This window comes from Entelurus aequoreus, linkage group LG15 (genome assembly GCF_033978785.1).
Source record: "Entelurus aequoreus isolate RoL-2023_Sb linkage group LG15, RoL_Eaeq_v1.1, whole genome shotgun sequence".
NCBI lineage: Eukaryota > Metazoa > Chordata > Actinopteri > Syngnathiformes > Syngnathidae > Entelurus > Entelurus aequoreus.
The window spans coordinates 39,194,835-39,208,022 of NC_084745.1; the positions used below are offsets into that span (position 1 = coordinate 39,194,835).

General features: G+C 38.6%; 1 protein-coding gene across 3 annotated transcripts in view; it reads right to left on the reverse strand.

Moving 5' to 3' along the window:
• Positions 1 to 13,188, reverse strand: part of prkdc (protein kinase, DNA-activated, catalytic subunit) — a 153,333-nt gene that overhangs the window by 14,200 nt on the left and 125,945 nt on the right. For all 3 annotated transcript variants that reach the window (XM_062021504.1, XM_062021503.1, XM_062021505.1), the window contains 13 exons: positions 10,479 to 10,703; positions 10,300 to 10,408; positions 7,736 to 7,838; positions 7,496 to 7,649; positions 7,247 to 7,421; positions 6,343 to 6,536; positions 5,254 to 5,437; positions 5,027 to 5,187; positions 4,630 to 4,841; positions 1,539 to 1,626; positions 1,316 to 1,459; positions 963 to 1,173; positions 799 to 866 (listed from right to left, as the gene is read on the reverse strand). In XM_062021504.1, the coding sequence (XP_061877488.1) occupies positions 799 to 866; positions 963 to 1,173; positions 1,316 to 1,459; positions 1,539 to 1,626; positions 4,630 to 4,841; positions 5,027 to 5,187; positions 5,254 to 5,437; positions 6,343 to 6,536; positions 7,247 to 7,421; positions 7,496 to 7,649; positions 7,736 to 7,838; positions 10,300 to 10,408; positions 10,479 to 10,703 (2,028 nt within the window). The remainder of the gene's footprint in view (positions 1 to 798; positions 867 to 962; positions 1,174 to 1,315; positions 1,460 to 1,538; positions 1,627 to 4,629; positions 4,842 to 5,026; positions 5,188 to 5,253; positions 5,438 to 6,342; positions 6,537 to 7,246; positions 7,422 to 7,495; positions 7,650 to 7,735; positions 7,839 to 10,299; positions 10,409 to 10,478; positions 10,704 to 13,188) is intronic.

Sequence of the window (13,188 nt, forward strand, 5' to 3'; positions counted from 1 at the left end):
ATCACTTTAAGAGTGCATGTATTTGTTCTTTCAATTTTGACAGAAGAATTTACAACACGCAATTGCTTGTTTTACAGTTTAATATTATCTGATCATGCAACAAGATGTTCCAAGCATTTTTTGATTATTAAAAATGGTAAATGGATTATACTTGTATAGCGCTTTTCTACCTTCAAGGTACTCAAAGCGCTTTGACACTATTTCTACATTCACCCATTCACACACACATTTACACATTGATGGCAGGAGCTGTCATGCAAGGCCCTAACCACAACCCATCAGGAGCAAGGGTCAAGTGTCTTGCTCAAGGACACAACGGACGTGACAGAGCCACGCCGTATTTAAATACTTAAATATCTGCTTGTCACCTTGACTTAAAATTTCAAACCAAGTTTGCATCATTTTGTTGGTAAAAAAAAAAAAAATCATTAAAAAGTGTACAAATTGTGTTAGAAGGAAAATATAGGTGTCTGTTCCTATATATTCACTGTTACAAGCGGCCCCTTGAGAGTAGCCATAATTACGATGTGGCCCTCGATAAAAACAATTTTGATGACGCCGTCCTGCTCACTAGTGCATCTAACATATTGGAGTAAAGAATATTTTACCTTTTGTCTTTCTTTTTTACATTTTACCATTCTACCTTAGTTTTACATCATGGTGGAAGTTTTCTTTGTTTGCTGTTTAGCAATAAATATCTCATTCTTACCTGACCAACACTGACAAAGATATTAGCAGCAGCATAGCCACCAAAGCTAAATGTTGCCTCTGCGCACCTTTTCGAGTTTGAATACGTACCCTCTCGTCAAAGCCAGTTATTTTGGTGTGATATTCTGGCAAAGGTTTGGCTCTGCCATCATACTGACCTAAAGACAAACAAGTTAATTGTTTGCTAAAACACCATAGTATCAGGAAATCACATCATTATGTTGCATGATTTTTGCATTTGGTATTTTACTGACCAGGGATCTCCAGCTCGTTCCTGAACGCGTCCGCCTGGAAAGCACTCAGCCAGGGAGAATACTCCTTCAGGTTCCCGGGTTCCTTCTGGTTTCCTTTCTGCATAGATGCGATTAGCTCATCCACCTTACTCAAAAAGGTTCTGTCTTTCCTTTTTGCTAACAGCTGGGTGCCGTTTTCTCCCAGCAATCTCTGCACATCTTTAGCAAATTTCTGTGCAACAAATAACACAATGATTTCATTTAGAAATGGCAGCTTGTTATTCTGAGGCTTGACCCATCACTAATATATACATTTGGGATGCAAATACACTAGCATATAGTTTGTAAAGAAGGTAAAGAAATAAATGACAAACTTGGATGAATTTCTTGCGAAACGTCCCAAAGCCGTCTTTCGTGCAATCCCCCAATACAGAGTGCATCTCGTTGTACATGTTCTTAATTTTTTCTGTGTCCAAGTCGTTTTTTTCCAATTCGTGTTTGACGTTTTCCCACCAGTTCTGCATGAAGCAAATGACAAAACAAAACAGCAATGAAGTCAAAAGAAAAGGTAACAAATGAATACAAATTTGTTTTTACCTTAAAAATCATATCAGGATTTGTAAGCTGCTGAAGTGCATCCACAAAGTTCTGCACGGCTCCTCCTTTATCCAGCATGCTCTTAATCCTGTTGGTATAAATATACATCACATACAATATTAGTCATGCTTAGAAAACATGGAGTAGTCAGTTATAATTTCAATTATGTATAGCATGGACATGTACTTGTTTTCTACTTTTCAGAACTGTAGGCACAAAACATTTTGTACTTTTCAGAACTGTAGGCTCAGGGGGAAAAACACTTTATTCCTTAATGTTGCTTTAAGTGAGAGGAACACTTGTATAGCTAATGAATCGTTTATTCTTTTATACAAAGTTCTTACATTACAAAAAAAATCATGAAATACAAATGCATAATGAGATATGTTGGTTCAGTGCTTGTCATTGTTTTAATTTGTTTTCATGTACTCTGTTGATGAACTGGATTTTGTTCAAATGTTCACTTAATATAACTTTTCTGAAGATTATGTTGAAAAAAAGCTTTAAACCATCCATTAAGGATTCAGTTTGGAACATTACACATGTTCCTGAGGAAATTAACTCTACCTTTAGAGACTTTTATAGAAACCTATATACATCCCAGATTGACCAGTCTTTTTCAGATATTGAGACTTTTCTTAACAATATAGATTTACCTCATTTAAACACATGTCAGGTATTGAATTTAGATCTAGCCATTTCAGTAACTAAAATTCATGATGCTCTTCAACAGATGCCAAACAATAAAGCACCAGCGCCTGGTGGGCTCCCTGTGGAGTTCTACAAAACATTCTGGTCACTCATTGATAAATTCAGTTCTATTTCAGATTACTCCATCACAAGTCCACATCTACCTATTAGCTTTGACTTTCAAAGAACCTTGTCAATTCCACTGCTAAAAGGAAACATTATATACCTGGTTATCAATATTTCTTCCACCTTGTAAGATCCGAATCGCTTGAATTACTCCCCAATCTCAAAATTGATTGAGGATGATCTGGCGTGTTGGAAGACACTGCTCATCTCACTTATGGGAAGGGTTTCTACCATGAAAATGATGGTCTTGCCTCGGGTTAATTATCTTTTTTCAATAATTCCCACCAAACCTTCTCAAATTTGCTTTAAATCATTAGACTCACAGACACAGACACACAATCAGTTTCTTTGGAAAAGTAAACCAGCACGAAACAGCCTTAAAAGATTTTTAAAAAAAAACAATGAATATGGGGGTCTAGAACTCCAAATGTTTTCCCAATACTTCCTTGCAAATAAACTACAATACATATTCAAATGGATCAATCCCAACTTTTTAAATAATTTATGGTTAGATATTTAACAATCACTCAACCGGGAGATCCCAATTTCTAACTTGCCCTTTATTAGCCAAATTCTTCGAAAACACAACTACTTTAAATGTATTATTATACGCACTACCTTAACAGCTTGGTCGGAATTTTGGAAAATAACTGGGTCTCCGCTCACTCCCTGCCAATTTACGCCTACTTGGAATAATCCAGATTTTCTGCCTAACAGGAAACATGGTATGATAAGGGAGTCAGATGCCTTGGAAATATCCTCCATGGAAACAGTTTTATCTATGTTAAAGACTTAATAACACACTATGCAATAAATCCAAAAAAATTCCTAGAATATATACAAATCAAATCTGTAATCAGCGCAATCCATCCATCCATCCATTTTCTACCACTTGTCCCTATTGGCGTCGCGAGGGTTGCTAGAGACTATCTCAGCGGGTGGCGACTTGTAATCAGCGCAATATTCAACAAAATATTGTTTAGCTTATCCAAATTATACGCTTTATTATCAAAAAAAGATAACACAATAGGTATCATACTGTACATCAGTGACGTGCAGTCAGTGGAAGCAGGTGAGGCGGGGCCTCACGTGCCATCATGGAAAGAAAAAAAATGTAAAAAGAAAACAAATTAATTAAATTGTTATATGTATCCAGAGAGTATACTATAAAGTTATTTTCCATTTAACTTCACCAGTTTTAGATTATTTTTATTCAAAATCGCTGAATTTTCACATTTGCCGTTCAAATACTGAGAAGAGACTTGCTGTGATCAGCAGCCAGTTGAGGCACGTCACTGCGTTGTGCCTTGCAGACTCGCCTAACTGCTGGCCTGCTGTGCAGTTGCTATATGAACTATATTATACATTTCCATAGTTTAGTTAGCTGAGGTATATAATGTACAGTGTATTTTGTCAACAACTGTATGTGTGTAAGTATTTCTTGTGCTGAGTAATCATAAAACTGCTGCAAAGACGCACTGGCTGAGGCTCGCAGTAATCCCGCCTCCTGGTGGTAGAGAATGCACCCCCGCCATAGAATGCACCCCCTGACGGGAGTGTTATATCAACTAAAGCCCACACTTAAACTTCCCACGTGCAAGATTGAATCTATTTAAAAAAGTTATTTAATAAGAAGCCAAAAAGTGCAAAAACAATAATGTTCGTGTTGGAGGAGTTGTGAATGACTTCAGGGCCACAACATTAGGTACACCTGCAGACTGCAGCACGGATTTCATATTTCATTCATTCACAACTCCTTCAACACGAACATTATTGTTTTTGCACTTTTTGGCTTCTTAGTTGATACACCCCCTCCTGCTCCGGTCCGGCTGCACCAAATATTGATATAAATCCATTTAATAAAGTCAAATACAAATAAGGCAACAAGAGAAATATCCCACACTTCTGTACAGAAGTAAATCTGTACAGCAAATATGGGCATCTACATCAACAATATGATTTGCCTGAATGGCTGGACAGGACAAAAAAAAGATTATGTTGAATATATTATACATATGGAAAAGGAGACATGGATAAATACTTTATTGCGCTCCAAGAGAAAGTCCCACGGGTCATCAATGATTATTATTGATGAAGCAATGGTAAAAGAAACATGGCAGAAAATCTGATATACTTTGAGGAACTAACTAGACTGTTAGACTCTTGATGAAGTTATCTTAACAGTCTGTAGTGACTGATATTAATAAAGTGTCAGTCAATTAAGATTTTTTATAAAATGACTTGCATTAGCAAGTGCATGTAATGTGCTTATTACCTGTTGACAAATTCTTGCTGCTGATGTCCAGTCGCTGAGTCCTCAAAGTGAAAACTCTCACTGCTTATCATAAAAGCGTAAACCAGAGCTTGAGGGTAACATTCAGCTATCTGCTGGATGCAGTGCTGCACAGCCACAGCTTCACGTTTGTCCAAGAGGGCCACCATTTGACTGATCCAACCAATTAGCATCCAGCAGGGGACCAGCGCCAACTAATAAAGCACACAGTTTACAGCATTTATTGTTTTGATGCTTTTTAAAGTATTGACAATACGATACAATTGATTTGAATGACATTCAATTTATGCATCGCAAGAAAACACACTTAAGGTCACACATTACTCTTTAAGTGGAGACAAAAAACTCCTGCAATGAAGGCAGAAAGAAAGACACAAACCTCCTTAGTCATGAGGTCCAGTGTCTCTGAGGGATACAACTCAATTATTTGGAGTAGACGAGGGAACTTTAGACGAGCCTCCTCAGAGTTCAGTCTCAGTGCTTTTAACATGTTGTGCACCACATGAACTGGCAGTGCCAGCAGGTCAGGGAATGAACTTTCTGCAACACAAAAGCTGTTATTCCGACTGTAACGGTAGGAACTGAACAAAAACAACACAAACTCACTGGTGTCCCCCTGGTCTTGTTGTCGCAGTAGTTTGTCACAAAAATCAGCCAAACACATGTAAGATTCCACAATGCTGCTGCTTTGCACGTCTTGGTGTGTAAAGGTTTGCAGTTCCTCGTCAGCCCTCCTGCTGCCATCACTCAGCAACTCCAGCGCTCGCAACAGTAACCCCACTTCCACTTCCTGCAGGGAAAACAGTTCTCAATCACCTAAATATACCATACAAACCGACATGTCAAATATTGCACTTTCGAACATTTGCGCTGAAAGTAAAGTGATGGTTGATATTTATCATAGACTAACTCTTTTCTGTATGAGGAAATACTACTAACTCTACATAAATATGTTACATTGTTCAGGACAAATGTAGTCATTATTTGAAAATATCTAAACTTCATTTGACTATTACTTTACTCTATTTGAAAACGACCCAACTTTATTTGAAAATAACTTAATGTGATAATACCTTTATTTTATTTGAAAATAACTTTACTCTATTAAAAAATAACTCAACTTAATTTGAAAATAATCTATTAAAAATACCTATTTTAAAATAACCTTGAGGGTATATGACTCAACTTTATGTAAAAATAAAATGTATTTGAAAATAACTTAATTTTATGTAAAAATAACTAAACTTTATGTGAAAACAAATCTATTGCAAAATAACTGAAAATAATTACATGACACTTTACATAAGCTGGTATTTTCATAGCTTCCATCCATCCATCCATTTTCTACCACTTGTACCTCTCGGGATCGCGGTGCTGGAGCCCATCCCATCTGCACTCGGGCCGAAGGCGTGGTACAACCTGGACAAGCTTGTTTTCTATCAATTAATTTACGTATTATGATACAAACAGTTGAATTGTAATACTTGAGACACTATTAAAGTATTACAATTGTTAAAATAATTTAAAAAATAACTTTATTGTTAAAATAAGCTTTTGTAAATGAGCTAGCTTGCATTTCAAACTGCTATTTGGTTGAATGTTCTACAAACTTACAATCACGTGACTCCTAAATGTTTCCTATACGTCAGTTATGATTTGATGCGTTCAAATGTTCTTATTGGCTACTGGAAGTACCTTCAGATCTTGAACAGGCCAAGGACTTCTTGAAAGTTGAACAACTTTCGCTGCTTTATCAGCTTGAATCGTTTCCAGAACTGAAGGACTTCTGCTTACAGCTGTGGCCATGATGTGGAAAGATGTTCCTTGGAGGACCTTTTGCTGTCTGAATAGTTCAGATGTTGAACTCTGACAGTCAGTCTGGAGGTCCTCTGCAGTGAAAAAATATTTTTACATAATTATTTTGTTAGAGGTCTTCTGCAGTGAAACAATATTTTAAATAACTTTTATATTATTTTGCATCTCTGTACACTTTGAGTACAGTTCCAACTCTTGGATGACAGCTGCCAAGACACACCAAGAGACCCTGGAAAAAGTCCAAAACCAAGCAATGGGAATCATCACAGGTGCAATGAAATCAACACCAATAAACACAATGGAAGAAGTAACTGGCATCCCTCCCTTACCCAAAAAAAGGAACAAAATGCCTTGGCACAGTCAAAAATTATGGATCCATTCCAGACCACCAACAGTTGTTTTCCCTTAGAAACAAGAATACTGCAGCGAAAACATCAAGAAAAACTCCCAGACCAGTGCACAGACAGAAATATCACAGTCGTGCCCACTCCACTGTGTCCATGTGGAGAAGCAGAACAGGACATGCCATATATCCTACAGGAGTGCAGGAATCTCCAGGTGCTGAGGGAGGAGATGTGGCTTAACCCAACACCCTGGAGCAAAAACTATGAAGCCGAGTGGATGATCTACAGACAACGGCAATAATAATCTTGATGGCTGGTCTCCAAGTGTAACAAGCGGCAACAAAAAGAAGAACCAATATTGAGCTCTCCAGCATCAACTCCAAGAAGAACCACATTTCTAATGACAAGACTTTTCAATTGAGATTTGTGCTCTCGCTTACCCAAAAGAGGAACAATCTTCAGCATTACACTGAGTTGCTCCAAAGGGCCCTGGGATTGGCTGCGTTTATGACTGTAACAGCTATAACTGTGGACCCACTGCAGCAACCACTTCCTCTTGGTTTTGGCATCTCGGTGAAGCTCTTTCAGCAGCTTTGTGGCAACACAAAAGTTATTCTGAAAGCAAGAAATATAAATTATTATGTTACAAATGCAAGCTGTGACATCATCATCAGCGTGTGGTAGAGGACCTGCTTCCTGGCACTATCAGCCATCTGCAGTTTCATGCTGAACTTGCAGTTGTTCACTAGAGTGTCGACGTCCATGGCGGCGCCATCCACCTCCATGCTATCAGCGTCTCCTTGGCTTTGAAGCTTTTCCCTAATTTTGTCGAGGAAGAAACATCTGGCCAGAACAGATCAAAAGGAATAGGCATTGCTATTTTGGAATGGAATGATACGAAATGAATCAAAAGCATTTGTTTTCCTCACCGTGATGTAATAATATCATCCCACACGTTCATTGGATCAACTTTAGCATCAGGATAGCGCTCAGTCCATAAAGTGATGATGCGCTTGAGGGACGTCACAGACACTAATGCACCAATCACATGAAATGTTGACTTCAAAAAACATTACTTATTATATAATATAATTTACATCACAGCAGAACACGATTTGTTTGTACATTTACATGTGACTTTGTTCAGATACATAGGTAGAATGTATAAATAAAGCATTCATTTCAACCACTGCAGTTTGTTGAAATGGTTTCACTTGATTTGTGCATCTTTTACCTCCACCAGGAGATTGTGTGGTTGCCAGCGTTCATCTGTCAGTTAGCAACATAACTTAAAAAGTTATTGGTGGATTTTGATTGAACTTTTAAGAAATGTCAATAATGGGATAAGGAACAAGTGATTAGATTTTGGAACTGATTCAGATCATTGTCTGCGTTCAAGTTATTAACATGGATTCTAAATTGGGAGATAAGCTTTGGCAGAGTTCTGCCCTCTCCAAGTGTTTATATATTTGTGTTTTCATATGATATTTTATATTCTTATCGAACAGAGCTGGTCCGGAAGGAGCTCAAAGTAAAGCCGCTGCTCTTCCACATCGAGAGGAGCCAGATGAGGTGGTTCGGGCATCTGGTCAGGATGCCAACCGAACGCCTCCCTAGGGAGGTGTTTATGTCCACCCGGTAGTAGGCCACGCGACCCAACCTCGGATAAGCGGAAGAAGATGGATGAATGGATGGAACAGAGCTGCTGTGATGTATTGCTTTGACGGCAGTGACATACATGCAAAAAATCTCAACAGTTCTTAACAATCAAAACAAAATTATTTTTAAATTGCTGTGTTAAAATCCAGGTTAATATGCTTTTGTTTTGAAGCTTACTTTGCACTGAATAGGAAGTCACTGTGTGAATGTTTTGATGCTGTGTAAACTAGGCCAGGGGTCGGCAACCCGCGGCTCCAAAGCCGCATGCGGCTCTTTGACCACTCTGATGCGGCTCAGCTGCATACTTGCCGACCCTCCCGATTTTTCTGGGAGACTTCCGGATTTCAGTGCCTCTTCCGGAAATCTCCCGGAGCAAATATTCTCCGATTGTCACCCGGACAACAATATTGAGGGCGTGCCGTGATGGCACTGCCTTTATTAGCATCCTCTACAACCTGTCGTCGCGTCCGCTTTTTCACCATACTATCTGCGTGCCGGCCCAGTCACATGTTGTATGCGGCCTCTGCTTACACACGTAAGTGACTGCAAGGCATACTTGGTCAACAGCCATACAGGTCACACTGAGGGTAGCCGTATAAACAACTTTAACACTCTTACAGGGGGGCAGGGTGGGGGGTGGGGTGGGGCTTGGTGGTAGCGGGGGTGTATAATGTAGCCCGGAAGAGTTAGGGATGCATGGGATTCTGGGTATTTGTTCTGTTGTGTTTATGTTGTGTTACAGTGCGGATGTTCTCCCGAAATGTGTTTGTCATTCTTGTTTGGTGTGGGTTCACAGTGTGACGCATATTAGTAAGAGTTTTAAAGTTGTTTATATGGTCACCTTCAGTGTGACCTGTATGGCTGTTGACCAAGTATGCCTTGCAGTCACTCATGTGTGTCTGCAGAAACCTCATATAAAATGTAACTGGGCTGGCACGCTCTATGTACAGGTTGTAGAGTGCGCTAAAGGCAGTGCCATCACGGCACGCCCTTATTATTGTTGTTTGGGTGAAAATCAGCAGACATTCGAGAGAATAGTTGCCCTGAAATTTCGGGAGTCTCCCGGAAAAATCGGGAGGGTTGGCAAGTATGACGCTGTCAAGCGCCATTCATATAAAACTCGCGGGCCGCACTAACATTACATTTTCATATTAAGGTGCGGGCCGCGTGTCTGAGACCCCTGGTTTATACATAGCACAAAGCAAAAAAAACTTTGTATGCAGTGTTATTTCATTTTAAATTTCAAAAGAGTTTTGTGGCTCCCATTGTTTTCTTTCATTTGTGAAACGGGTCAAAATGGCTCTTTGAGTGGTAAAGGTTGCCGACCCCTGAACTAGGCGTTGGTTATGTAACACACGTCAACATAAACACACCATTCTTAATAGAAATTACTTCTTTGGCTCTCACATATTATGTTGACAAAAGCGGTCGACCATGTAAGTCACCGTCAACTAAAGCAAGAACTTTTTAGCAAAAAGAACAACACAGTGGACCAGGACTCGATAAGTTAGTCTACGTAAACAAGGTCCTACTGTACTAAAAATTGCAAAGTGTATTGTAACTGTAAGGCAGTGATTCACAACAACTGTGTCGCGGCACATTCGTGCGGTGTAAGTGATCCTCAGGTGTGCTGACCGAAAATTAGCTAATATCAGTTAGTCCAAAAATGTAATAGTAACAATTAAGTACTCTTGCACTGGATGGATGAAGGTATAAATTATTACATTTAGGTCCGGTGGTGTGCTGGGAGATTTTGTGATTTAAAATATGCAATATGTAATAAAGGTTGTGAACTACTGATGTAAGGGACATAACTTGGATGGAATCTTCTCACCTTCTCCTCTGATGAACTGCAGGAAGTCCTGGACTTCCGTCAAGGCCTGCACTGATTGCAGGATGGTTAGCCGGCTTTGAGTTAGTAACGTATCCACACTAGCGTAGTTCTAGAAGAAGGAGAAGTAGAATCAGTGCATAATACAGTAATACTTAGTGTTTTTTGGCATCTTGAAAGACCTCCATAAAGAGCTGCATGGCGTAGTCGGAGTAGTATTTCGCACGGTCATAGTCCTCCTGCAGGATGTACAGCAAGCTGAGTTCTTGGCTGTAATGACTCTCCAGCAGCTTTTTATGCTCCTCCACCGTCATGGCTTGGTCGATGAAGCTGAGAAGACTTTGATCCCTCACACCGAGCTGCAGCTGCTTGAGCATGCTCCGGATCATGTGCGGCAGATACATGTCCTGAAAATCCAAAGAAAAGACAGCATGTGGACTCAAACAGTACCTCTATAGCACTTCTTTATGCCATAAACTAGTGATCGGTCAAACGATAGGAAAGCATGGATGCATTATTAAACACAAGCAATGATACTGCGTCCCTCAATGCTGCGATGTGTGCGTTACTTTAAGAAATAAACTATGTGACTGATACAACTACTTTGTCGTTAGATTGTGAAGTACCAAACTGCTTTTTATCAAGAAGCTTCCTTTGGCTCATGACAGTCCGTACTTAAAGTGGTCAGGAGTGGCACGCTGCGTTTGACATTGGTATTTGTCACTAGTTCAGAAGTGTGGGATCATTTTAATCTTCAAGATACAAAGATTCTTTATGGACAATACATTTTCCTGTTTATTTGCCTTATTGACCAGAGTTGCAGATTTCATAATTCTTTCTGCACAGCTATTTTAATTTGAAAAAATAAAATAAAAATGTATTTGCTAAAAATTAATTTTACAGTTGTCCCTCGCCACATCACACTTCAAAGTTTGCAGTTACACTTAATCTTGGATGAATTATTTTTCTTAAGCATTTTCTACGTACTTTTGACCTATATTAAGCATTTTCAAGCATTAAAATTGCTAAATGAAGAAAAACTATCAATACAAGAGTAATATTAGGCACTGACAAGATTAAACCATACCAATCAGAGTACACTGCTCAGTATTGTGGCCACTGATAGACTCCGCCTCAGACAGCATTACCATATTTAATTTAAAGAGTGTAAGAGTGACTATGTGGGTGTTGTTTCATGTCTAGAGGGATCTGATAATAAAAAAACAAAACTTTATGTAGAACAGACTGTCACTCAGGGGCCACATTGAGAGAAAAAACTGTATAAAATATTAAAAAATATATATACCATATATCTATATATATATATACAGTATATATACACATTTATATATATATATACACATACATATATGTATAAATACATACATATATACACACATACATATGTAAATATACATACACACACATACATATGTGTATATATATATATATATATATATATATATATATATATATATATATATACACACACACACACACACAAACACATACATATATCCATAGGGCGCTCCGGATTATAAGGCGCGCTGCCCATGAATGGTCTGTTTTTAATCTTTTTTCATATATTAGGGACGCATTAAATGAGTCATATTAATTTTTTTTCTTCTAAATGTAAAACACTTCCTTGTGGTCTACATAACATGAAATGGTGGTTCTTGGGTCAAAGTGTTGCATAGATTATGTTTTACAGATCATCTTCAAGACGGTTTCTGACAGTCGCTTCCGGATGTGGGCGGTCTTATTTACGTGGGCGGTCTTATTTACGTGGCTCACCTTCGACAGCGTCTTCTCCCTGTCATCTTTGTTGTAGCGGTGTAGCATGCATGGACGGTAATGGAAGAAGTGTCAAAAGAGGGAGCTAACTGTTTTGATGACATTCAGAATTTACTTAAATCAACAACGGAGCAGCGTCTCCTCATCCGGAAACAACCACACCGGAAATGTGTCCCGTGAAATACCGTCCGACCAGAACTTTAATAACTAAAGTTCCTTGGGTAAATAATGTAAACTCACTACACCGGTATGTTTTAGCACTTTCATGGCGAGTTTACTGACAGATATACACTAAGTAAGAACTTTACACTACTTTATATTAGAAATGGCACTAAAACATTTACTACTAAAACATTTTGATAGATTTTTGAGTGCCGTGTGTAATGTTCTATATTTTCAATGGAACATTTAAAATGTTGGTGTTTACTTGAGACTTATCTCTTATGTTTGACTGCCATCTACTGGTCACACTTATAATTGCACCCTGTACCAAATAAAATAGTGTAGCGTCCCGGAAGAGTTGTGACTGCAGGGAATTCTGGGTATTTGTTTTGTTGTGTTGCGGTGCAAATATTCTCCCGAAATGTGTTTGTCATTGTTGTTTAGTTTGGTTTCACAATATGGCACATATTTATGACCGTGTTGGCGATGTTCATATGGCCACCCTTAGTGTGACATGTATGGCTGTTGAGTAAGAATGCCCTTCATTCAACTGTACATGGAATGTTCAAAAGCAACATGGTCATTTAAATAGGTTATAATCATTTAGAATGGCAGCTTTTCTCAACATCTTCGGTTTAAGACCATTATCACCCCTTCCAACGCTTCAAAAGCATTGAGGTGGGTGAGCTCAACCTTATAGTCCGGAAAATACGGTAAACAAAACGCCGGCGAAAGTCGGTAAAAAAAATAAAAATGGGGACGCGTGGACTTCCGAATTTCGCGTCCTGTTTCAATGCGTAAAAAGACACAAAAAGTGCGTTAACGGCAACACTGTATATGTATGTATATATATATATATATATATATACATACATATATATGTAAATAGGTATACACATACACACATATATATACTGTATACGTACATACACACAC